This window comes from Cygnus olor, chromosome 3 (assembly GCF_009769625.2).
Source record: "Cygnus olor isolate bCygOlo1 chromosome 3, bCygOlo1.pri.v2, whole genome shotgun sequence".
In the NCBI taxonomy this organism is placed as follows: Eukaryota; Metazoa; Chordata; class Aves; order Anseriformes; family Anatidae; genus Cygnus; species Cygnus olor.
Window position 1 is genome coordinate 48,996,981 of NC_049171.1, and position 27,702 is coordinate 49,024,682.

Consider the following 27,702-nt stretch of genomic DNA (forward strand, 5'->3'; position numbering starts at 1 on the left):
TTTCCTACATAGCAATACTTCTAAGACTGTCCAAGAGTCTGTGGACTTAGGATAGCATTTGTTGACAAGAAAATGATTTTCTCTCTTGCAGCCGTAGCTTTCAAGGGCCATTATTACAGTGTGAGTCTAGATTCACATGACTTTGACTCGTGAATGATTATATGTCTTTATTCACAGGCCTTTTGATACTATGGCTGAAAATGCATCTCTTTCTCTCCCTCAAAAAAAAAACAAAAAACAACAAATCATCTTTGTCTGCATGTTGCTCTTGCTTTTACACAAATGCTAATGATTTTTGTCTCCAGTACTTTCATTATTTGATTTCTTAAAGGCTGATTAAATGTAAATCTAATTCATACTTTACCTGTCTATCCTAGAAGTTTGTTAATCAGTAACATATGAATTAGCCTTTCCTTGGGTTTGTTTATTTATGGCTGCTATTATGTATTTAAATCAGTCTTTGTAACATAAGTTCAACCTAGGTTTTAGTTTGGACTAAGTTGAGAGAAAAGCCGTATTATTAGAGTGCCAAAACATATGGTATCCTTGGAGAATGGCAAAGTAATTCTAACTTTTGTCAAATATTTAGTTTACTTTCTCTTCCATTTGTAGTGCAGTTAGACTAGTTTTGCAGAAGTGCCAGCTGTGGTGTACAGCTTCCACTTTTAATTTCTGTTAATGACTAAAACATTCAAATACACCACTGAAGTGAAGTAAAATTACTCATGCTCAGCTTTTTTTTCAGAGGCATTCAAAAAAGTGACAAAGTTTGCTCTAAGATGATTGAGATAGTGCCATGCATTGATTGAGAATGTACTAATGCATAAGAGGGGTGTGAGTCTGTTTTTAAAATAAGCATGCAATGCTGCTGTATGACTGTTTAATTGATGTTGCTGGTTAACTGTCTGTTTATTGGCTTAACAGACAAAATGTTTGCTAGATTTTTTCAGTTGTTTTTCCTTGTCTAAGGTATTCTACTTGGAGAAGAACTCATGATATTTATTGTTTAGTTTAGAAGGCATTATTTAGGTTTTTGTTTCTCCCATAAACCTTTTATTTCTTCCAAAAAAATATACCTAGGAAATAAATGGAATGACTTTTTGAACACAGGTACCAAAAATGCCTGACACTGCACACCTACTACTAGTTCTGATTTTATTACAGTTATAACCTATTTGTTGCTGATACATAGTATCACTGTGATTTTTCACAGATTTTATCAGTTATTTCACTTAATAAAATATGACTAATATAAGTTGATATTACTCTGATGTTCTTCAAATTCAAATGCTCATTTTCTGATTTTTTGTGTGCATTGTGTGAACATAATTTACTATTTTTGTGTGTATATGTCTTGTTTCTACCTCATCCATACCAAGCAGGTAACACTTAAGTCTAGGTTAAAGAGTCTGTGTTAGAGTGTATCAGTCTATAATATATACACAGACCTACATATGTATGTGTACAGGTTACATATGTTTGTTAATGAAAGTACTCATGTTAACTTCCTTTTCTTTTCACCAAAGGAACGTGAAAAAAGAAAGCATGAAAGGATTCTTAGCGAAGAACTTGTTGCTGCTGTGACATATCTCAACCAGTTTTTACCCCCAGAGCATGCAATTATATATATTCCTTGGGATATGGCCAAATACACAAAAAGGTAGAAAAGATCGTTCATTGTATTAGTGCTCTTTGCCACAATTCAAGTAATTATATGCTTTCAGTTAAATTTAGCTTAGGAATGATGGGAAAGTCTTATTAAGATCTATGGACAGAATAAAACTTGACCTTTCTGAAGGACTTTTAATATTCAAATATATAACATCATACCAAATTGGAGCAAGGCCTGAAAACTTTGAAGTTCTCTGCAAAGGAAAGTTTTAGAGAAAAGCCAACAGCATTTTCTTTTTATTTTGAATGAGTCAAACACTGCATTTTGTCAGGTATTTCGTATCAGTCTTGAATTTATTGAGTTAGAACATTTTATTTCAAGAAAAAAAAAGGGGAAGGAATCATATCAATGTCTCTTCCATTTCCACTTTCATAAGGAAATGAGGATAATGAGGATATTTTATTAATTTCAATGTTATAAAGCATTTAGATTGTTAGATTATTTATCTTTGTCAAATACATTCAGTAACTTTTTCTTTTATGATTTTGGACAATAGTGTGTTGTACTAGTGTCATGTGACAATGTTTTCATAAATGGTGAAATATTTACAAGGAGGAAACATTTTAAATCTATAAATGCAAATTGGTTTTCTTCAGTAACACACAATTCAGTTCTGAAGTTGTGTGGCCTGCCTCTATCTACCGTTTCTTATAATACCCAAATTTCCAGAAGAATAACGAGAATGGTTGTATCTTCTTTCAGGTCTCTGTTACTATATCAGTCTGACCAAAATAATGAAAAAACCTAGTTTAATTCAAAGGATAGGGATATAATTAATGTTTGTCAATACTTTTTATGGAAAAAAATGCAATCCTTATTATTTGAGATTACAAGCTGGTTGTTATGATAGGTCACATAGATGCGAATGACTATTAATTTAAAGTTTGACTTGGTTTCACACTCCATTTTTATTCTAAAATGTCATTATGCCCGGTTATGTCTCTTCAGTTGTGTTATGGTTAAATATCAAATCTCAATATAAGACTATATTTTCTTTCACAAGGTATGTTAGATGCAAGTTCTTGGGTTCTATATGGAGCAACGCTTCATACAGGGAATGATACCAGGTGATCAAAAGATGCCCCTTCTAGCTATAAGATAGATGTATATTTATACCCACCCTAGTACAGATATAAAAAATATCAGAGGGAATTGAAAAAGATTATTTTTTTAATGCAAGCAAGAGATATTAAAGAATGAAAGATAACGTGTCTCTGCGTAAAGAACTGACCATTTCAAGAATGCTGAGACTGTTCCAACATGTAGTTTTGCAGTAAGTTTTCTGGGAAGTAGTACTGGTGGAAACATTTCAAAATAATACTTCCAACTCAAGATAAGCAATCTTGAAAAAAGATGTAATTTTTAACTTGTGTTTACACATATTTTTGTTTTCAAAGTTCTTACTAAAATGTAAGAACTGTACTAAAATGTACTCCATTTTGAGTAATAAAGTCTCAATTAATGGATGGATGCCCTGATCTGAACAAACTGGTGTAAGAAAATGTGAAGAACACACTGAAACAAATGTTACGGAGTAACATAGTACCTTGCAAATAAAACAAGATGCGAGTCTTCCATTAAATCATTTTTTAAATCATTTAAATCATTTTTGTTACTAAAAGACTTCCAAGCAGTGAAAATTTTTGAATATTAATGTATCTTTACTGTGTATTTTTTTTCTCTTCTCAGCAAACTTTGCAATGTGCTTGATAGATTGAATGTGATTGCAGAAAGTGTAGTAAAGAAAACTGGATTTTTTGTGAATCGACCTGATTCCTACTGCAGTATTTTGCGGCCAGATGAAAAGTATGTATACTTTTATGGATGTACAATGAATAATGTCTACTGTTTGGAGAGTTGTCTGGAATTTCTACTGTCTGTTTTAAGGCTTCAGTTAACATGAAAATATATACTTCATTATTAAGTTTTAGCCAAAAAGGATTGTAGTCAAAGGCACATGCTAAGAAATACTATAATACACTGAAAATTTTATAGTCAGTATTATTATGCTGTTGTTTCTCCACTTATAATGAATTCGTATATCAAACCATTATTTCTAACTTGTAATCTGTGCCATGTGTATTTGTATAAAGCTTTTTTTTCCTTAACCAATGGAGTGCTAAATTTGAGGATAAATTTTAACAAAGAGAACAACATTTGTAATTTAGTAAGGGGCTTCTTTTAAGGCATATGAATAAGGTACCTATCAATGAAATGTTACTTGGTCCAGTGTTTTCCAATTGATTTTTATGGTATTAATACATACAAAACTGAAAACATTTTTTTTTTAATATAGAAAATGTATTTGCGTAGAGTGCTATGGAAGTATAATGATTTAATTAGCTGAATCCTCTAAAGTCTTTGAAAATTCAGAAATAAAGTAACTTCCAAGTTAATTCATCACTACTCAAATGGGCATTTTTGTTTTACATTAAGAGTATCTTTGCATTTTTAGCCTAACTTTGTTTAGAAACAGTGAAGTAAAACTCAGAGACTCTTAGAGCTTCTTTGCCGTGCAGTACAGCAAAAGTGGCAACTGCAAACTAGCATGAATGAGATTGATGCATCCTTGTGATGCTGTGGTTTGTAGAGATAGTCTGATGAGACTCAAAAGTAGTGTGTAAGCTAGTTAGCCCTCCCAGCTTGAAAATATTCAGTTGTTCAGGGGTTACCTGCATCAAGCGTAACTGTTCCTCTGCCTCAAAATGTCATTAATTTCAGATCCGTGTTTCCTGCCTCTGGGGTACAGCTAGTGCCTGTACAGAGTAGCAAGAACTGGACAATGAATAGTATGTATGCCTAGAATCAGTATGAATTCAAGATTTAAATCAACCAGCTTGTGCTACAGAGAATGTTTTGCCTCTACCTTCCAGTCACTGGCACTGTACCTACTTCATTTTGTTTTTACACTCGGGACCCATTGAGCAAGGCTTGTGGAGCTCAAACTCTTTTTTGAAGGAAGCAAAAGAAATATTTTATATGGCTTAGGAACATTTCTACTTTAAGGCTAGATTTAATTTTTTTCCATGCGGTGTAAATGCAACACCTTACTAATGCACAGAGCTTTCACTGCTTTCTGCTGTTCAGTGATACCAGTTTTGCTTTGCAGCAGTTTTTTAATTGACAGCCTTTTTCACTGAGCAGATCTGTACATGGTATGATCTGTTAACTTTTTTTTTTAGTGATTTGTAAGTCATTCTATTTTGTTTCTCTTTCAGGTGGAATGAACTGGGAGGTTGTGTTGTTTCCACTGGTCGCTTGCAGGTACTAAGATAATATACTTAATTAATTCAAAGTTGTAGTGATGTAAATCAGCACTCAAAAAGCACCAGCAAACCACTTCACATAAATACTTGATTAGTGATTCACAGGTTACTCTCTTAAAGTAATATTTATAGTAAACAGCGTTATTGGAGGCCATCTGAGAAACATAATTGGGAAATAAGGCTTTAAGTTCTTGGATAGTACCACAAAATTGCTGGAATTGTATTTTTTGCTGAATGTAGTCTGAGAAATGTTCAGATTTGAAAATAGTTGTCACTACTAAATAGTTTGTAGTACTACCTGGGTAGCAAAAGTTAAAACACCAGCTTTTTAAAAATCTGTATAATATAATATTAGATAGGAGAGGTGAGGAATAAGCAACTTAAGTCTGTTGACATTCACACACGTGAAAATGGGTGATTAAATGCATTTTCTCTACTGCTGGAATATTCTGTACATTGTTACAATTACTACCACTAAAAGAAAATACAACTAGAAAAAATGCTTTGAGGTCAAAAAAATGCAGGGTGATAAATTATTTAGTAATGGATTAATACTTGAATGTTATGGTTATATACTCAGAACACAGGATGTGTTCTTGAGAAACATCAATGCCTTTTGACTTGCCATTCATTATTTTGTAGTTCACGTAAGTTGGAAAGCATGTGACCATTCCTTTACTAACTGAACACACTAGGATATGGTCCTTAAGAGCAGATACAGCAAAGTAGTTAGAATTTGGTCTGTTTTAAAATAAGGAGGCATATCAATGCTGTGGGTTTTTTTTTAATGCTAGTCTTACAGGTTTACCTGTATTAGAGGTATGATTTTTTTTTCTTTCTCTAAACTTAAGCATTTGAGGTTGTCACCATAGGAGTACTACGTTAGCATTTAAATCATGATTTGTCTTGTCTTGGGATAGACAGCTTGTGTCACACCCAAAATGTGCTTCTTTATTAAGACAATAAACGTTTAGATGATTAGCACTGATGTAGCCATATATATATATATATATATATTTATATATATATGAGTAAAAGAATCCCCCATGCTACTATATTAAAATGTTTCTAGCGGCTGTTCATATTCTACAATAACTTCTTGTGTGTGCATTATGGAATTGAAGAGTGGAGGTACAAGGAGCATAAAAGTGTGTATGACTGTGACCAAAATGTTCATACATGTTGCTTAAGATACGGGAAGCTTAAAATACAAGCACCATCACAGCAGAACAAAAGCAAGCAGGCATGCTTTTATGCAGTAGTTACAGCATATTTGAAAATCAAACCTTCTCCACTGATATAACACAGTCTTTTTAAGGTAAGTTTTTAGGACTGTTTGTGAGTTGAAAGACTGATTCAGTTTGTGTGATGATAGAAGCAAGAATAGTTTGAAAGTAGGCCTTACAGTAGTAATGTAGATTGCTAGAAATTAAATGCTTTTTTAAAAGTCTTTGAACAAGGCTTTAGTTCAAGGCTTGAACTGACATAAAATTTAGTATGTGAGATGTCATAAGTCTTAGGATAGCAGGAAAAAATAGTAATCATGAGTGTAATAGCTTTTTAATTTAAAAAAATCTCTCTTATTTGGATTGCTTTACCAGACTGGAGTTCTCCGAACCAATTGTGTGGACTGCTTAGATCGTACTAACACAGCCCAATTTATGGTGGGAAAATGTGCTTTGGCATACCAGCTCTACTCATTGGGACTGATTGATAAACCTAATTTACAATTTGATACAGACGCTGTTAGGTAAGAAATAGTACTTCAGTGTGTCAGTTTTATTTTATTCTTTTGTGAAGAGACTTAGGAAAAGTATTGTCTGTGTACAAGACAAGTGCATTTCTTTTTCTATTGCAATGATTTCATATTTATTCATCTAAGTCAAAAATCATTCATGTTTGAAATCTTGAGAAAATCCAGTCACATTGAAAGTTTGCTGCTCTGGAAAGGCGTGTTAATCATGTTTCTTAAAAAACTTAACTGCTTGACTTCATTCTCTTTATATACCTAAACTTAGACTGAAGAGTTTCCCTCTTAAATAAACATAACAACAACAAAGTCTCTAGTAGTCACAAATTTGCTTGATGCAAAATGTAAACCAAAAATGAAAACTGAAATAGATACATGCTTTTCTGCAGAATGCCAAACTAATATTTGTATAGAAGTATCTTTGTATCTGATTTGTATCTTATCTTACTATTTCCTACTTTTCACTTGAAAAATATTGTGCGACTTGATTTATTGAAGAAAGGAATTTTCAGCAAAGCTGTTCTCTCCAGTCAAATATCAATGGCACTTTTTCAAGCATCCTCAAACAAACAAAAAAAGTCAGCATTTAAATTAAATGCTCTGGAGGTGGGAGGAAACAGCTACTTAACTTGTGAATGCCCTTTGGAAATTCATGTAAGGATCTGTGAGGCGATGATGCCTCTTTATTCCTTATAACTGTAGTAATGGCCATGAAACTTACACCTTCATAGCTGTCTTTGTCTACTGGTTTGTTAGTTTTAGAACATGGAGATGTAACTTGTATATTTCTAGAAAAGAAAAAGCACTGGGTCACGTGTGTCTCTCAATCTCCCTTCCCCTTTTCTTGAGATGTACCTTCAGCTCCTGTCCTTTCTCCTCTGTTAGCTTCTGGCACTTGCCTGGTGCCAGAAGCAGGTAAGTGCCACAGAAACAATCTCACTTGCAGCATGCTGGCTCACTGTGCAAGTGGTGGCTTTTGGCCTCTGCCTGATGGCCAGCAGGCATTTTCAGTGTGCTAGCAATACCTCTCATACACCGTGTCCCTGCTGCTGAGTGCCGCGTCTTTACCTCTGAGAACAAGCAACTGCTGCTACAAATAGTAGTTGCTGTGCAGCCCCCAGGTACTTGGCGATTGGGACTGTTGCTTTCTAACCAGAGGGGATCAGGAGGAGATGGACAGGTCTTCAAAACCACAGAAACAAACTGGAGAAACATCTCATGGATGGCATCATGAGCAGTGAACAACTATATGGAGGCAAATGTGTTTGGTTTGGTTAAGCACATCTTTTCATAGTTGACCTTGGGCAGAAGATTTGCTAGACAAGTGTTTTATTTTTACAGAAAATGATTTGTTGCTTAGGTGCTATACTGATGTGGAATAAAATTAATTTCCACAAGGTTGGGGGTGATAAGTATGTTAGTTTTCTTCTTTTGACTACACTTTCAGCGTATTCTAGCCAGATGTCCTCCTTGTCATTGTCTTGCTCAGGCAGGGCCATAGTCTCCATTTCTGAGAAGTGTTTATTCAGTCTGTTATCTTCTAGACTGGGTGCCATCTCTTTAGGATAGCCTTGCTTTCTGAGACCATTGTCTTATTTTTGTCATTGTTAGGGCTGCTTCTTGATTGTTTTTGTTATTTGGACTGCCCTGAATTTGGAGGCTACTGGCAACTTCTTGAGGCTAGAGAACTGTGTTGCTTTTAGCCAGTTCTCCTTGTTCATTTTAGCAGCTGACTCTTTCTAACTTCTCACTTCATGCTTTTCCAGCTACAGCAAATTGTATCTGACTGCCCTTCACATTTCTGACAGTCATGTTCCTTCTGTTTATAACTTTGAGCCATCATAATTAGGTGGGTTTTGGAAAGTTATGCTAACTTCATTCCCAGTGGACTTTAAAGAAAATATAGCCTTGAGATATTAGCGTGTTCTGTCCTATTTAGCACATTTAAAATACCTTAGTTTGTGATGGTATACAGTTTATTTTCTCCCTGCAGGCTAATAGATGTGCTAATTTTCTCCTTGAATCTACAGAAGTATTTATTTGTAGTGTGATGTATTCTGATATATTATGAACTAGTGAAAATCTTAATCTAATCCTTCTTAGTAGTTATTATATCTGAATATAATTGCCACATGTATCTGAATAAAGAATACAGACACAGCTTTAAGTTTCAGTGTTAACAGGTAAATAGCATGTTTTAATGAAATACTTGTTTTTGTAAACTGGAAGAAGTACTGAGGAGAAGGAAAGGTATTGCTTGTTACACAGGAAAGCAATTGGATGTGTGAAGATGTCTAAAGTTCTTGCGTTCTTTTACCTCTAAATGTTATTTTGAATTTTACACTTTATTCTTTTTTTTCTCCTAAAAGCTCTTTTCACCAGTTTAATCGATGCCACATTTTGCTTTTCCTTCAGATTATTTGAAGAATTGTACGAAGATCATGGAGACACACTTTCTCTGCAATATGGAGGTTCTCAGCTTGTCCACAGAGTAAAAACCTATAGAAAGATAGCTCCATGGACTCAGCATTCCAAAGACATTATGCAGACACTCTCAAGATATTATAGTAATGCTTTCTCAGGTAAATTTAATTTTAAGTCCTTTCTTTTAAGCTATTATTTAGAAAACATCATGGGATGCTTCAATAATCAGTACTATGACCTTATGGCAGAGATTCTCTATACTGTGATTTCCAAAGAATTTGGTAAAATCTGATGGATTTCAAATGGATATTATGATTTGATGGAATCTTTATAGCATATCTCATTCAAATGTATGCTGTATCATGTAACCTTATTTGGTAAAGTTAATGAACTGATATAAGAACTGTTTAGTAAATGTACACAGGTAGCATTGAAACTGCCAGTGCAGTGACATTTGCAGCTCCACAGAGGAGCAGGTAGCTATTACAGAGCCATTAAAGTGATGGAGAGAATGACTTCAAAAAATAATAGGACACTGGCTAATATAAATTCTATGCACAAGTAGAAGGCTGCAAATGGAGTAGTTCTCAGAATGGAATTTAGTATTTTGTATAGCATGTGATACTCCTGGGGACTGTCATGTGGGATATAGCTTGTGGGATTTCTGGGGAAAGCAAGCTCTGATGCACATAATTGTTATGCGTGAATAGAAACTACTAATTATTAAATCTGTGGTAGAAAAGGCAAATAAAATTGAATTAAAAAAACCAAGTCCCACCAAACTATTATTTAAAATAAATCAGTTGTAAAACATTAGCTTGCTCCTTTACTGGCATGTGTCACTTATTCATACAGTTCTACTTGGCTATAGAAGACGTAAATGAAAAAAGAAACACCTTTGAAAAACACTGAGTCATATCTTATGCAAAAAGTTTTTAAAAATGCCTAGTGTTTTTAGAAGTTATGAGAAAGATCTAAAAGAACAATCAAGGACAGTGTAGGACTGTGTGTCAAGACAGCAAACACTGAGTGCTGCTGTGTTCTTAATACTGTGTCAGTCCTATTACTTTTGGTCACGAAAGCTTCACTGCTAGGGAACAGTGTTGTAATTTTTTCTAGTAGACTTTTAGAAACTAAGTTAACTTTAAAACTGTGAGATGGGCTCTGGCTGAAAACACTTGTGTAATCTTTGGTTCCTTTGGCTGAAGTTACTGCTTTTGTTAGTGACAGTTCTGTTTATGTGACAAAACGTGAGCACACAGCTTTTAAAGTATTGTTTCTAAATGTAATTCATATGATATCTGCATATCATATTTGCTCAGATTAGTGAGATATGGAGAGCTTGTTCATTTCAGTGTTAGAATCACTTATTATTTGCAGCAGTAAAGGTATGGTTTCATCAATTCTTACGAACGAAAGGAAGCATGCTTGCAGTATCACCTGTTCTGGTAAGTGCAAGATGGAGAAGAAGAAAAGGAGGTTTAAGGGTATCGCATCAATGTGTATAAATACCTGAAGGGCGGGTGCAAAGAGGATAGAGCCAGGCTCTTTTCAGTGGTGCCCAGTGACAGGACAAGAGGCAGTAGGCACAAACTGGAACAGAGGAGGCTTCATCTAAACATGAGGAAGCACTTCTTCACTGTGCAGGTGACAGAGCACAGGCACAGGTTGCCCAGGGAGGTTGTGGAGTCTCCCCCCTTGGAAATCTTCAAAAGCTGCCTGAGCATGGCCCTGGGCAAGCAGCTCTGGGTGTCCCTGCCTGAGCAGGGGGTTGGACCAGATGGCCTCCGGCGGTCCCTTACAACCCTAAATATTTTGTGTGATTCTGTGAACTCTGAAGCTGTTCGTATTTATGGCAGACACTGAACTGGTTAGATGAAAGCTTTTGAAAACAAGCTTTAGCAGAGTTCCAGATCATCATTTGAGGACTTGGTCTGCTTTCAAGTATAGTCAAAACTGCATGTTTTCATAATCAAAGAATTTGTTCTGAAAAAGGTGTTACAAAAAAGGGGAGTGATTTTTTTCATTCTGCATTCTATCTTGTCACAAGGGCAAACTTGTAGCTGTGTACACAAACATGTTAGTCTTCTCCAAAGTCAGTAGGACAACTGAAACTTTCGTAAAGTTTCTGCACACTTTCACCAATTTACTTACATTTTTGGTATTTGATCTCATTTGAGCCAAATATTTTAGGTGCTTTATGCATTTCTTGTGTTTGAAGATGGTGTTGAAAAGCAACATTCTATTTTAATTACTGCATTTTTAATGTGAAATTTTAAATGATTAATTTCAGAGATATGTAAAGGTTCACTCTCCAGCACTGTCTGTTGCTGTTCAAGTGGTATCTCCAACTCTGTTACTGAGACAAACGAAGAGAGATGATTTTAGTCTTGAAGTTCTCAGAAAGCAGATGTAAAGGAAGGATTTTTAGAAGATTCTGATTTGCTATTCTGCTGTCATTATCCATCACATACCCTTTAAAATAAAAATAAAACTCTAAAAGCTATCCTGTTTGTGAGCCAGCGGTTCTTTATGTTTCTGATGTGAGAAACTTCTTTTTAATCCTTATTATTTACCAGTAGTAAACAGGCACAGAAGGTTTTACAAGTCACTGAAAGTGACTTGCTTGAAGTCATACAGGGTATCAGATTCAGAACAAGATTACAAATGGCCTGCTAACAGTGCCTCCTAAATATGCCACTTAGCCACTCTTGCTTTGTTTATTTATGTAAAAAAATGTGATTATAAAAGTAATTTTCACTTTTTAAGAAGATGTTTTCCTCTGTTGACCCCAAAGCTCTTAGGATAATCACTTGTAATTAAGTTGTACAGATGAGGAAAAGTAAGACATGTAATGGTAAAGTGATTTGCCCAGAGATACTGATGCAGTAGATAAGACTTAGACTCTAAGAAAGATAACTTCAAGTGCAGCTAGACCCTAGTTCTTTTGTGGCTTATCTTTCCTATAGGTTTTTTTGTATCTATAAATTTGTAATATGTTTCCTATATAATAGAAGAGTGCAGAATTAAAAAACATTCTCAAGATCAGTTTAGTAACTGAAGCATAGAAGAAAACCAAAGTTTTTCTTATAAAAATATGAGACAATGAATTTTAAGATAACTTGAAAAAATCTTACAGGTTTAGGCAAAAATTCTGACCTTTTTTTTTTCCCATGCTTGTTTTTAGCATGCATGTTTTTAAATGTAGCATTTGAAAAAAGTAGATGGTACAGTGTAGTTTGGGAATTCAGCTGTTGGAAGTACCCTGGCTATAAACAAATAAGTTGTACCAAAAATAAGAATGTCATCTAGCTAAGAATTACATGTTCCTTCAAAACCATCTCTGGCAGGTGTTCTGATTATCTGAATTCTAACATTTTTCTTTCGTTTGCAATTGAAAAATTAGGAAATGGTATTCCAAATAATACTCTTCTAGCTTTTATGCCTTTTAGAAAGTAAGGTGACATTACAGACTTAAATGCTGGAGTTGCAACATGCATAATAAGCTTCTGGAATCTGGAATAATCTGTTTATCCACAGACAGGACTGGACATAGTAAACCACCTTTTAGTGTTGTATGAAAATAAACTTAATTACTATACCCTTTTAGTCATGGGATGTTACAGTCCCAATTGTGTTGAATCTCTCATGATTTAGTAATTTGTCATGTAGTGCAGTTGCAAACTCAGATTGAGAGCAGTAGATTATTTTTGGCTAATTGAATTAAACATCCCCCTTCAGTTCCTGTTTTCTCAAATGGTCTTAAAATGTGCTAGTATACACGTACATTGCAGTATCTTTTGAAAAATCGGTGCAGTCTTTCTACTTGCTTGTATATAATTATAACATTCAGTGCTAACAATGAAGTAAGAAAACCTGTTTGCTCTTTTGTCTGCGCTCCGCAGTGCGTTGACACATTCTTATTTATTTTTGAAAAGAGATTTTCCACCTAGATAAGAAAATTGATCTGAAAAGCTCAATATCCTGTGTTCTCTGGCTAGTGTGTCCAAGACAAAAGCTTTCATTATTTTTGGTCAAAATATATCATAAAATTGTCCAACCCTTGAAGTAAGACTGTAAAGAGGGGAAGGATTGTCTCCTTTCGAGTTAACTGTCTGCTTCCCAAGTCTCACGCATATATGTTACCTATATTCAAATCAGGCGTCGAAAAGTAAAACAGTAGAAAGACATTTTCTGACGAATGTCTCATATTTCTACTTTATAGTTACAACTGTACAGCTGAAACACTAATGCAAAAGAGAGTTTGTGTCCTTTTGCAGAGTAACATTTAACAGCAGAGTCATCTGTTTGGTACAGAAGAAAAGTAAAAAAGCTTTAATGAACTGCTGCCATAGACCTTTTCATACAGGTGGTTAATTCAGTTGGTGTGGGTTTAGATTCAAGCTGTTTTTCACAGAACAAATTTCATTTTGTTTTATTTAATTTTAGCATCTGTCATATAAGTAGTGACATAGTTTGTTAATTGAATTATGTTGTTTCACTCTGATTTAGTTAACAATTTCAGAATACCTTCTGTTCGTGGGAGGTGAAACAATGGTAAATGAACAAAGGCATATGTCTGCCTTCAGTGTTTGCATATCACACCAGGTTCAACCTATTAACCAGTTAATTAATTTTGTCTTTGGGGTTCCTCCAGTTTCTATGCTCAAGGTGGGAACTTCTCTGCTTTCTTGGATTTTGTTAAGCACTTTCTTTAAACCACTAAATAATTTATCAGGAAGAAAGATGTATGTTACTGCTTTTGACATTTCCTTTCTTTTTATTAGTCAGTGTCCTTAACAAGTTTTTCTTTAAAAAAGATGTTTTTACTGAGTTTTCCATAGCTTTCTTGCATAGGTCCTGGTCTTCGTCATCTTCTGCTTGTATCTTCCTGTGCTGACTTAACACTGGTAGGTAGCCAAGCACCACACAGCTCTCTCGCTCCCTCTCCTCAACAGAGCAGGGGGAGAAAAATACTATGAAAAAGCTCATGGGTTGAGATAAGGACAAGGAGATGGTTCACCAATTACTGTCACAGGCAAAACAGACTCAGTGTAGGGAAGATTAAATTAATTTATTGCCAATTTGTAACAATAGAGAGCAATGAGAACTAAAAGCAAACTAAAAACGCCTTCCACCCATAATCCACTTTCTTCTATGTCCTCCCATAGGCGGTGCAGGGAATGGGGAATGGGGACTGTGGTCAGTCCCTAACGCTTCATCTCCACTGCTCCATCATGGTCACTCTTTTCCCCTGCTCTGCTGAGGGCTCCTCCACGGGGGGGCTGCAGCGTGGAGATCTGCTCCATGTGGGACCCATGGGCTGCAGGGGGACAGCCTGCTCCACCAGGGGCCTCTCCACAGGCCCCAGGGGAACTGCTGCTGCATGCCTGGAGCACCTCCTCCTGCACTGACCTGGGGGTCTGCAGGGCTGCTTCTCAATCCTCACTCTCCCTGCTGCTGTCACACAGCAGAGTTTTTTCCCTTTCTTAAATCTGCTCTCGCAGAGGCCCAACCAGCATCACTCACTGGCTTGGCTCTGGCCAGCAGCAGGAGGGCCCTTTTGGAGCCAGCTGGAGCTGGCTCTGCTCTGACATGGGGCTGCCGCTGGTCTCCTCTCACCCCTGCAGCATCTCTTGCCATGTAAACCCAATACACTTTGTTAAACTGTGACACTGTCTTGCAGAAACAATATGTTCTGAAAGCCGTAAGGGATTATGTATGCTTTGAGTGTTACTGTGTAGAAGAGTTAGTAAGTTGATCCTTTTAAGAAAATAAAGGTGGGCAGCAAGAAAGAAGGTAAAATAAGTATCTTTTTGCAAACGTGCTTTGAAGGGACAATAAAAGTATCTGGAAGGAGTAGTGGAGAGAAAAGGAAGAAAAAGCCAGATTCTGGGTGAAGGGCCCTCTAAGTAGGGAGGGGATGTGGAGAAAGATCAAGGGTTTTCCCCTTTCTTTCACTTTTCCTGGTGCCCTGCCCAGCTTCACCATGTGGCTGCTTAATACAGAAGATACCATATCCAAATATTGACCCCAACATGTGCACATTGCTGTAAAGTTTCATACTATTCTATAATCTTGCCACCAAATTTCTATATAGCGCTTCATTTGTCAGCTACTTGTGTGTCTGAATTCCCTGTAAAAGCACTGTACATTGCATGGGGGAAGAAGTGTTGACTGAAATGTTGGTGTCATACCATTGGTTTGTGGATTCTGTTGATTATTTTACCTACTTTTTGGTACACTGAGAATTCACAGTTTGTCTTTTTGATGCAGTGTGTTGCTAAAGGGATACTCATCTCTCATAATACTCTTTCTGAAACATGGAGGGACCTGAAGGAGTAACACTGTCAGAGTGCCTCTCTAGTCTGAACTATTCCGTGTCCGATGATTGCTGAAGTGCCAACAGAAGTGGAGATGAGAGCTTTCCACATGCTCATTCCTCAGGGCTTAAGTAGAGCTCAATTTCCACATATTCCCCCATACCTGAGGATCTTTTCCATGTAAGCGTCCTCTGCTTCTCTACGTCTGCTTGCAAAGTTGTCGCCCTCACAGTTCACCATCCCCAAGCCCTCACCCGACTCCTGTATTTCCTCATATCTGTTATAACTCATCCTATCTGCAGCCAGGTAGTGAGGGAGATTTCAAAGATGTAGATGAACAACATTTTTGTCATGTTTCATCTACAGTGGCCTGTAACTGCTGGATTTTGTATTTGCCTAATTAATTTAATAAGGCAAATGAAGCTTAGGTGATAGAAATGCATTTTTTGATAATTTCAATCCAAAAGACCAAATTTTTAAAAGGTGTTTATAAAGTATAATAATTTTACTGACTGTTCTGGCTCAGAAAAACTCAAAGAATTCATAATTTTTGTCTGTGGAGGGAAATTTGTGCATTGTATTGGTTGTTGTTTAATTTCATGAAATTACTCTTCTGTTATTGAATGTTTGATATCTGACTTCATAACAACCCCAGCTCCCTCAGCCGCTCCTCATCAGACTTGCTGTCTAGAACGAGTCTAAATGCATGCACTTGTTTTGTGCATGCACGTACATGCAGAGGTCGGAGATCAAGCTGCGGGATGAGATCTTACCTCTGCTAAGGCTGCAGGCGGAGCTTCTGCCTCAATCTTGTTAGAGAAGCCAAGGAAAGAGGCAGCGCTGGAATCAGCCCCATGTGCACTGCAGCGTGGCAGAAACTCAAGTCTAAATGAAGTTTCGTTGTGTTGTTTGAAGTCCAGAGGTCCCTGTGGGAGTCTTAGGACATACATGTGTGGTCTGTGAGGAGAAAATCTAACAAATAAGCAGCTGTGCCTGAATGGGCTTGAGCTCTGCCGTGCCATTAAGTGTACCTCTTGTCTAACAGATGCAGACAGGCAAGACTCTATCAATCTGTTTCTGGGAGTATTCAAGCCTACGGAAGGGAAGCCTCATCTCTGGGAACTACCTACTGATTTTTATTTGCATCACAAGAACACCCTCGGTCTGTCCCAGACCAGGCGAAGGTATTTTGATGTTCTGTTTTTTCATTTAGTGTTGCTCTAATAAATTTTAAAAATGCATGCTGCTAACCAAATAATTTGGTCAACTTGTTGAAAACTTGTTCTTTTAATTAACTACTGTTTTTTTACACTTTTACAAACACTTAACAAACAAAAAAAACCTACAAGAGATTACCAGAAGTGTTGGACGTTGGTGTTTCGAAGGATTTGCTTTAATAAGTTATTTACCTGCTGTACTGAAAAAAGAAGTTTCATTTTGTATGAAATTGTCCTTCGGTGTGAAGTGCTTCACTGTGTTGCTGAAATACAGTTAGCAATGTCTTAGTAAACTGTACACAGGTGTGTTTAGATGGCTGCATGTATTAAGTTGGTATTGTGTTGGGTATTTTTATGAGCATAAACTTCGAGTATATTTTTGTCTAGTGCACTTAGTCTGCTGCTGTGCTTGCCAGGAAGCCCATCATTTTTTACCTTCCTTTCAGCTATGTCTGGCCTATTTTGAAGACTTTTTTTCCTTCAATTGCATCCTATTGTAATTGCACAGTAATATACAGAAATAATAGAGCTGAAGTTTAAAAACTGTAAAGTCATTTTTAGACTGATTGCTTTGGAATGTGGAATGATTTCATTAAGTAAATACTGTGTCTAAAAAAATGTTTTTTCATTTTAATAATAAGGATAGTATAGGCTTTTTGCTACATACATTTTATGGATTTTGTTGTTTTGCATTTCTGTTCATTCTACAAGTTGTAAAGCTCTGTATCACTAATGGTGGATGCAAATATCTGCATTTAGATTTTTGTCTGGGGATGAGTCGAAGTGTTTAAACTGTGCATATGGTCCCTGTTGGCTGCTTGTTCCATTAACCCATCATGATAGGACAGTTCCTAAATTTTAGTCTTTTTCTCCTGTCTCCTGAGGCTTCTGTTGAGGCTAGCTCCTATCAGCCATGTAACTGAGTGCTAGTTCAGACATGAAACATGCAACATTCATTTTGTTGCCTACTGGTTCTGGACATTATTGTATGTCAAAATGAATTCATCTGAACAAAATGACATCTCCATGTAATAAGCAGATAGCTTATTGTTGAGAGCATCTATCCAAGGATAATTATGTACTTCCACTTGATTATAAGGAAATGTTTACCAATGAGACTGTATTGTTAGATAACTGTTAAGTGCAAATCCTTAGATTGGATGCAAGATGAGATCTTCTGTATCAATTCTGTCTGTATTTCCTGTACAGCTATACTTACTGGTGGACCACTGATGTGCTGAAGCATTTACCTCTTCCTTTTGATGAAGGTATGAACTGTATTTGCTCTTTCTCTACTGTAGACACTACAGTGTCTTATTTCTCTGGGATACTGTGGAGGATATCTTATTAGGAATTGTCATCATGAAGGGAAATCAAATTATGGTGGTTGATAATGTGTATTTATTAAAGATGTGCTTTGCATTTCCTTCATATCATATTTTCTTGTCTTAGAGGGAATAAGACTGTAGAAAAATGCCTGGTAGGGTGGATACATAAATGGGCTACTGTTTACCTAGATTTTTGCAGAGACAATAACTGTTAGTAAAAGAGTATCTTTTTTCTTTTCCCCAGTGACATGTGCTGAAAACAGACGCAAGTTGACAGTGAAGAAATTCCACAAGTACGAAGAGGAAATTGATATCCATAATGAGTTTTTTCGGCCATATGAGTTGAGCAGTTTCGATGAGACCTTCTGCTTGGCAATGACCAATTCTACACGGTATATTTGGGATGTTTTGGGAGTGTAAATCTTGAACTGAAAATTGATTTGGTGTGAATTAATTAAGCATTTGATTCATTTGCTTAAACCTAGATAACGCGCTAGATTTTTTTTGAATCTTCAAATTTAGCCGTCTTAGAAACTAAGCCATAATACTAAAATGGAAAATTAGTGCTGAAAAATTGTGTTAAGATAGCACTTAAATTTACAATTATTTTCACTATGGAGTGTGTAATATAAGGGCATTTGTAGTCTGAGAAATGGGTTTTCTTTGTGGACTCATCAGATCATGGAGGCTACCTTCAAAGTAATTGTTTTTTAATTGTTCTGCTTGCATTTTACAATTTTTAAATTTTTTTTTTTAGCTCACCAGGTTCTCAGAGTTGGCTTGATAATTTTTTTGTTGGCAGCAACCAGATGGATATTCTAAGCGTAATCTTAATAATGCTTTAGCTAATGATTTCCAGGCAGATTATGCTTCACGTAGCTTTTTGACCCAATTTGAGTGTTGGCAGCATTTTGAAAACAATGTATATGAGTCACAGGGCTTCATCAGTACAGGAGTATGCCATTGCTCTAGCCTCCATGGCAAGTGGTAATGTTTGCAGCAGCTTCATGAGACCAAATGATGCTATGGAAAACTTTTTAAATATGTAGGGTTTTATATGCACATGACCTTAACTTGTAATGACAAAGTTCTTTTCATGCATATATATATGTTTTTTGAATTCAAAGGTAAATATTAGAAGTAGTTCTTCCAGATTTTTTTTTTTTTTTGTGTGTGTGTGTGTGTGTTCAATTTTGCTTATGGTGAGGTTTTCTTTTCTCTTTTGCCAGCGATTTTATGCCTAAGAATATGGGGATTGATCCAAGCCCATTTACTGTTCGTAAACCCGATGAAACTGGAAAATCAGTGCTGGGGTAAGTTAGAAATAGAAAATTTTGTTTTGGTTCAATAATAGTGGAATTGTAATGCAAATTATATAAACACTGTGTGTTTGTGTAGTATATACTCTGTGACATGAGAAATAAAAAATCATTAATGGTATACTGTAGAAATGTATGCTTTGAAAATCATATCTAATTCATGATTTGTATTTGATGCTGGGAATTCTTTACTCAGATTGTTTAATCTTTTCTATTTAAGTGAAACCCATAAGGTAATTTTCTCTAGAATGAAGATACAGAAGTTGTTAAAATTTGATCATCTCTTGGTACTGGTGTCAACTTTTTATTCTCTGTTGGAGATGGACCATATATCATTGTTGCCTTACAAGTAAATTTTGTATAAATAGAACATATCCTGAAACAGCAGTAACTGACTATTTCAGCATAGTTTTTGATCAAAAAAGTAAAAATGTTACAGAAAAACATTTATATAAAATTATATAAAACAGTTCCACAACACTTACCGGGACAAATGAATGTTTCATGTAGCTGCTTTTGCATTCTGGTCTCGCATCGTTACTTCATTGATTCCATCATTGCGTTTGATCTGCCATATCACGTAAGAGCTGTGGGGACTCTTCCGGAACCACTTCATTCTCTCTTAGATACCTCATATTAAGGAAACCTTTTATCAGTAATGACTAAACCTGTGCCGTCACAATGTTGTAAGTTCTTCTGAAAACTTTGCGTTCTGTTACAAGCTATAAAATTTGACTGTCTCATAAATAACATCTGTCATGCCTTGACCCTGAGAGACTCACTGTCCATAAATGTTGAGCAGTCTATGCTTATCACTAGCAGAACCTGATTTCATACAGGTAATGTTCCCTGGGAATAAGCAGAAAGACTGTTTGATAGCTATACAATTTACCTCTTCTAAGAACTGTGCCTGTTTGCGTGCTTTTGAAAAAAAGCTTTATTCTTCTCCTTTGGTATAGTGTCATATTTTGGACTAACTTCTGTCCAGATATACCATGAAATACTTAACCATTTCATATCTTTCTCAAGCTCTTTGCTTCAGGCTCTCCACTGTGACTTTGAGGGATTGTTACAAGATAGATAGCTGGACCAGGGCCATGATCCCTGGGTATTTCTCATAAGGCTTCCCATGCATTGGCTAGTGTCCTGGCGTAAAATGTGGCTTCAGCCTTCCACCTTACCTTACAGATATTTAGCCCTTTAGATGGGAAAGAGATTTTATTTCTAAATGCAACAATGCATGCAACAGTAAGTTATTCCTATTATTTCTTAGCAACTTTCTAGTCTACAGGTCTTTCAAGCAGCTTCCAGAAAAAAAGTCTAGCCATTTGTCCTGCAATGCCCTTTCCAGGGTATAAACTTCACCAGCATAGTCCAGGCAGGCAATGAGATCTTCTGAGAACAGAATCCTGCCAGTGAGATGAGTTCCTCAGCACTTTCAGGGTTGTACGTTTTGGATATAGTTCTATACCCCTGGTCTTTCTATTACTACAATTTCATATTCCCCAACTCTTCCATTTAGGGAAATGCTACGAAATTTCTGCCTGACACAGCAATCTATCATTCTCAGTAAAGGAGTTTGTAGCTGAGTGTTATAATACTGAATTGTTAGCTTTGCCACATCCAAGTTTTTCTTCTCTTTTCTCACCAATTTTTTCAATCTGTTCATTGTCAGATATCTTTCCAAGACACCTGTTTCAAGAGAAGTAATGGTCTAATGGATTTGAGTGCAAAAAAAGTGGTTCATTTAAGATTTTTTTTTTCCTATAGAGGCTATTTCACAATTTAAAAAAAATAAATAACATGATGGTATCATCACTTTTCTTAGGTCACAAACAACCTTATTTATAGTATGGTAATAATGACATCAGTAAATTCATAACATTTATCAGTGGAGTTGTCTGTTTTTCCTGACATGTGGCACATGTGCCTCAGTGTCCTTATTGGGTCATGGTACCAGAATTATATTTGTTTCTTCATAGGCCAGACTTTTGCAGTACAATGTCCACCTCTCTGATTCCTCCACCGTACTGGAGGCGTTCTGGTAGATGCTGGTACTTGGCTCTTGACCAGCTCTGTAGAAAAAGGAAAATAATGACTTACTCATGTCTAGATAACTTCTTCATAATGAGTTTCTCCAGAATAAGTGGAGTTTTATTTTTTGTTTTATAGGGCTGCTAGATGTGGTTTTTTGTCTTGCATTTTTTCAGCATCTTCTGATTTATTATGACATTTCTGGAGAATTTGATAATCTGTTTTCATCTGTCAGTGTTCTGGTCCCCTAGGACAGTTAGATGTTGGCCTTCTGCCATGTGTGTGTTGGCGGTGGGATGGGGATATCACTCTTACTAGTGTTTGGCTACTTGCTTCGTTCTTCAGCTTTCCTAAGAACTTCTTTTCCTGTGACCTTCACCTCATTTTGAAAGCAGGGAAGATAACTTCCTTAACTTTCTCTAAAGAGAATAGAGTATGTCTTCATAACTTTATGTAAATTTCTATCTAAGGAGATGTCAGTCTCTGCCGAGTCAGAAATTAAATGTACCTCTATTGTTTTTTTCCCCCCTAACACATTTGTTCCAGCTTTAAGAGTTCTTCTCATGTATTAATGTCCTTGGGGTGGGGCAAAGGGTGCTCTCAGATCAAGAACCTTTGGGAGGACTCTTTCGCTTGTTTATTTGTATAACTAAAATACAAAAGTTTAGCTAATTCACTACAGGGATAATTCACTGTAAGAGTTTGACTGCAAAGGTACAGCTATATGACAGTCATACAGTGCTCCACTAAAGCTCAAGAGACACTGGAGACTTCCATGCCTTTGCTGATGAGAACACTAGAGCTGCAACCTGAAATACCATTTGCATTTTCATCCAACTGCATGTTGTTGTGAAAGCCTCTAAGTGTGCTTCTGTCTTTCTTTAGGGTCTTCCTTTAGGGTAAGTCACCTGCAATGTTAGAGTATGTATAGACGGTCACCTGAACAAGGAGAAGATGTTAATCCCTGTTTCCAGAACTGATTTATGTATAAACACATTCACTACCTGCCTTCCAATCCCTCTTCCTCCAGAGTCCCTGAAAGCCTGTGACAGATTCTGAGAGGAAAGGGCACACTCAGTCAGTAGGAAAAGACACAGAGGATGTAAGGGTGCAGTTTCTGATGGGTTAAGTAATGCATACCTTTCAGAGCTTGTACAGTTAAACCCAGTGTTAGTTTCCTAAAATATAGATGCTGCATCTTACAATAAGGCATCTCTATAGTGACTAAAATTTTCAACATCAGAAATACATGCCCCATAAGGAATTGCTGAGGGGGAACTAAATTGAGGGGAAGAGGTATGGAGAAGGAAGAGGAAAAAAATGACGTTGTGATTAAGATTTGGGGCCTGAGAATAAGAAAGTTAGCAAAGTGGATAATATTAATCAGCAAGTAAAACCTTTTCCCAGAATAAAATCAAACTTGTTAATGTCTCAATGAATTTTTGTGTGTGTGTGTATATATATATATTAATATGACAGTATGGGGGAAAGATTTAAATAGAGAGCCAGGGAATTGGTGCGGAAAAGCTGTCTTAATCCAGTGAGATCTCTTTAAATGCTGTGGAATAAGAAGAGATTGATGAAAAACAAAACAATTAGGGGATTCAAAACATGAGCAACAAGTTGCTCCAGAGGATAGAACTTCTCTTTTCCCCCAGTAAGGTAGTAATCAAAATTAGGAATTTAAAGTACTTGCTATTAATATCTTTCTGATTTCATAAATACACACTACCTTTCATAGGAACAAAAGTAATAGAGAAGAAACTGTGCTGCAGCGCAAAACTGCTGCTAGTGCTCCGCCACCCCCAAGTGAGGAGGCAGTGTCAAGTAGTTCTGAAGATGATTCTGGGACAGACAAAGAAGATGAAGGAGCTGTTTCTCAGCGTTCTACTCCAGTAAAGGTGACTGATACAGGAGATAACACAAAAATCACAGAGGTAAGAAATCATTGTGGTGTGGGCAAAAAAGCTAACCATGAACTTCAAGTTCACATTTCCTTAAAAAAATTTTTTTATAAACAGTAAATATTACAGAACAATCAGAAGTAAAACACAGAGAAATTAAGAGAAAAAGGTCTCCAGCATTAGCAAAGCTGGTTATAAAACTTTGCTATTCTCATTTTCATTTAAGAGTCTTCAGTTACACTGCACATTTCACACAGCTTAAAGTGGAAAATAACATACATAAGGAAAGGAAAACAATGTTTAAAACCTATGGCATTTGAAAGAGACTCAGGTCAGGTGTAGTCCATAATACTACGTATAAAATATATCTATGTTAGTGTGGTAGTTCAAAGCAGTAGTGCACTTTGGATCATCATCCCTTACTATGCTTTAGCTCACATTTTGGTACAGATCCGAGGTCCTGAGACCTCAGACCACCGCTTTCATTTAGAAATCTCCTCCTTTTGAATGATGGTACTTGCTCATGTGGGTATTACTGTAAATTAATGTTCAATCTGACTAAATTTCACCCTGATTTATCTGTGGAGTTTTAAATTGTTTCCTGATGAAGTTCTCTGAATTGTCAAAAACAATAGAACAAAACTAATTCTAAAAATGACTGTTACCATTTTGTCACATTGGTCCTATGCTGACTGTTAACTCCAAGGTTGAAGACAGTGGCAGGATAATAGGTGCAATTGTGCATGCAGAGTATTGAGTACACTTCAACACTGAGACCTAAGATACATTTTTTTAGCTTTTTAAGATGCTTAAATGAACAATGAATGCATGTAAACACAAAATATGATTTAAGTTAATATTGAATATTAATAACTTACAATTGGGTGAAATATTCTGATTTTTATTAATGCATGTGAAGAAATATTTTCCATTTTATTGCACCTTTTCATGCATCAAATTTTAGTCATAATTTGCATTGCTAATTTTCATCATTGCTCATTAAAATTGCAATGCTGAAAAGGATTACCTATTCAGTTAGGCTGTGTTAGCAATTAACTTGTGTTATCATTAATGTCTGTGCCTGCTATTGTAAATTTGTTTATCCTCTTCAAAAGTACAAAGCCTGTATTAGATGCATTATTTTTTAGGGCATAATGTTTATGGAAGCTTTTTGTTCAGAAGTCAAACATAAATTAGTAATCTTAAAGACTGTGTTACCCATTAGATTATAATACATTCACCAGCTGATCTTCATTTAGCTTTGGAAGAGTTGTTTTTCCATTACTAGGCTAAGGAGAACATCAAATACAGGTTTTTCAAGAAAAGTTTTGAAATTATTCTTCTGGCAGTGGCAATTATTTGTTGTTTCAATACTTGTAGTTAAAAAGTTTAAAAAGAAGACCTATAATGGAGAGTTTCAAAGCTTGATGGCTGAACGTAATAACCTAACAAGAAGCAAAACAACAGTGAAAAGATGATAACCTATCTAGTTGATTAAATAAGTGTCTATTTTCTAGAACTGGTAAATCATAAAAATATTCCAGACATACTTTTCAGTTAAGCTTAAATTAGAAGAAGACTGCACTTAAAAGCGTAAGCTTAAAAATATTCTATTATGTGTCTCTGTTAGCTAAACTGACAATATACTAACACTCTAGCCAGTGTCAGTCTGCACTTTACTGTTTTCTCATTTGTGAAAATGGATTGTATATTATAGTATTCAAAAATACCAGAAGTTTGGATGGAAAGCAGCAGCTTGTGGTGTTTTTGTGTGTGAAGGAGCTGATATCTGTAAGCTTATATTCTTAGGTGCATTTTTGAGTATATATAGTTATTGCAGAACAGTTGGATGTTTGGTCAGCAATTTGAATTTTGGTATTTTTTACATCAGCAATTGTAAAGCAGAGAATTGTATGGGGGGGATGGGGGGATGTGGAACCAGCTAGTTCCTTCCTATTCATACTTCCCAGAAGTTAATAAAAATCTTCTATTCTTCTGATCAGGACATACCTTTCTGAAGAGCTTCTTTGACTCTGTTTTTTTTTTTGAACTAAAAGAAAGCTATTTTTATAGTTGACAGTCTTGCAATTGCATGTGCCTTATCAGTAACCCCTCAGTTCAACACTGACATACTAAGTACTATATGTGCATTGGCTCCTTATTATAGCTGACAGGTGTGATTGTGTAACTTATAAAATAAAAATAGTTTTCTATTTTACTGAAGATTGTAATTATTTCAGAATTGACAGAAGGAAATGTGAAAGCAAGTTCTGAACTAACATGTTTTTTTCTTTGTTAAATCTCAACACAGAACAGAATTTAATACATACATCTTTATATGCCCTATAAATATAAATTATTTTCCTGATTATGTTGTTTTCTCTGATGTAAATCTTTCAAAAATCCTTTACTTTCTTGTTGAACAAATGTCTTGAAGAATTTTTTTACTAAATGATTTTTATTTAAAGAAAACTTTCTAACATTACTATGTATATGAGAAACTTGTTTGGTTTTGCCAGAACTTTTAAAATTATTTTCAGATTTAGAAATAACTCTTTTTGAAAGCAAATTTGTGTTTGGATGTTGTTACAGTATCCTTGGTCTGAATGTTTGTTCTTACTATGTTCCAGAATGTGGTTCAGTCCACCAAAGATATGTATGGAGTTAATCTTTCAGATGTTCCTTCAGAAGATGATCTCAAAATATACACAAGGTGAGATAAGTTTCCAGCTGTAATCATTAAAAGATAACTGAAGCTAGTTAAATACAGCTTGCCAAAAGGGCTTCTTTGAAGCTTATTTAAATTATAAATTCTAGGCATATTTGGATGTATCCAAATACTGTGCTACTTTTTAAAATCAAACCATTTTCAGATGTCTGTGTCAACTCTAAATTCAGTGGAAGTAATGCATATGTCTCCAAATGCAGAATTTGGAACTTAAATCAAATGAAAGATACTTTGATAGAAATACCTGATACTAAATATATTCCTTGCAATTAATAAGCAAATTCCATATTCGGAGTGGTTCCTTGGTTCTAAACTATGTAGTCTGTGATTTTTCCTTTTTTTCTTTCAAATACTGAATTACACTAATGCAAATTGATCAGAATTGAATCAGCCTTTTCTATAAACATGTATACAAAAGAACAGAAGTGTTTTTTTTAACATATCTTATTCATAGAGTTATGTGTTAACTGTACATTTTACTTGAATGTAAATAGTTGTGTGACTTTTGATGCCTAAGGAAAAATGTTTTTCTGATTAATAGCAAATTTTTTTATTGAAACATCTTGACTATTCAAGCTTGAAGTACGAAATAGTGCAAATTATAGGGAGACTTTGAGGCCATTGCTAAATCTGATATAGGCTCTGGACAATAAAGTTGAGAAAATAGAGGAAGCAGGTAGCAGCACACTCTAGGGGCATGGATATTCAGGTGACAGGTATTTCTACTGTAAATTTCAGGAGAGGACAGAAGAGACTTTGGCTGTTGGCATTACCAAAGTTGCATGAAGTAACAGCACACAAATATATGTGGTGTGTGGGTTTACATGTGCTTGTGTTTATAAATCTATATGAACAGCATGAAATGTGGTGTGTGTAGTAATGTGCTCTTACATACTTCATTTTGAACTGCATCATGCTGCCATTGATTTGTAATAATTGGTTTCATGAACTCGAACCATACGTACAGGAAATGAGAGTAAGGTACAGCATATTGCAAGACAGAACACAGCTCTTCAGGTGGCCCAGCAAGTTCCCGCTCAGTTCCTGCACTTTGTTGTAAACTGCTACAATGTGAGGCAGCATGCTGCACAGCATGTGCAGTCGCTTCTCAGGAGCTGCTGGCTTACTGTGAGCGGTTGGAGATGAGAGCTGGTGTGCAGGCATCAAGGTGTCACCTCCCAGCTCCAAGTAAATTGTAGCAGCTACAAAAACTTCTGCTTTTATTTCAAGGGTAACTTGGACTTTTGTCCTGTATAGGACAGTTGTTACCACTCCTGCAGGAGTCATGAACTGCCAACTCCCACAGAGCAATGAGCAAATTAATAATATGCTTCTCCAACAAAAGGGAGTGACTCCTGTTGTATCAGGAACACTTGTTTCTGAATCACCATAACCCCATATAGGGCACTAGTTGTGTGATGCCATTGTTTAAAAAATGTGTATTTAAGCTATTCTCACATTCATTCCTCAATATCACAGAATAGTTTCACTAGAATAGTTTCAGTTGCAGATGAACTGCAACTAGAATTGAACTGAAAAGTTACTTATACAACTCCCTGGTTAAGGACATCATTTCCCAAGTGGCAGTCTTTTTCTTTGAAAGCTAGTCAGAATAATGGGAATTCAGTACCAGAGATCAGTTGGAGAAACTTGAAGGCAAATTGAAGACCCTGTAACTTCCTAAAGGCTTGGAATGCTGTTGCCAAGAGAGCAATTGCTTATGCAAGACACCAGGAG

At 35.9% G+C, this 27,702-nt stretch overlaps 1 protein-coding gene across 2 annotated transcripts in view; it reads left to right on the forward strand.

Moving 5' to 3' along the window:
- Positions 1 to 27,702, forward strand: part of FIG4 (FIG4 phosphoinositide 5-phosphatase) — a 68,395-nt gene that overhangs the window by 22,868 nt on the left and 17,825 nt on the right. For both annotated transcript variants that reach the window (XM_040552493.1, XM_040552494.1), the window contains exons 11-21: positions 1,527 to 1,660; positions 3,362 to 3,478; positions 4,891 to 4,936; positions 6,540 to 6,688; positions 9,104 to 9,270; positions 16,481 to 16,619; positions 17,862 to 17,920; positions 18,225 to 18,372; positions 19,210 to 19,293; positions 23,075 to 23,270; positions 25,868 to 25,950. In XM_040552493.1, coding sequence (XP_040408427.1) covers positions 1,527 to 1,660; positions 3,362 to 3,478; positions 4,891 to 4,936; positions 6,540 to 6,688; positions 9,104 to 9,270; positions 16,481 to 16,619; positions 17,862 to 17,920; positions 18,225 to 18,372; positions 19,210 to 19,293; positions 23,075 to 23,270; positions 25,868 to 25,950 — 1,322 coding nt within the window. The remainder of the gene's footprint in view (positions 1 to 1,526; positions 1,661 to 3,361; positions 3,479 to 4,890; positions 4,937 to 6,539; positions 6,689 to 9,103; positions 9,271 to 16,480; positions 16,620 to 17,861; positions 17,921 to 18,224; positions 18,373 to 19,209; positions 19,294 to 23,074; positions 23,271 to 25,867; positions 25,951 to 27,702) is intronic.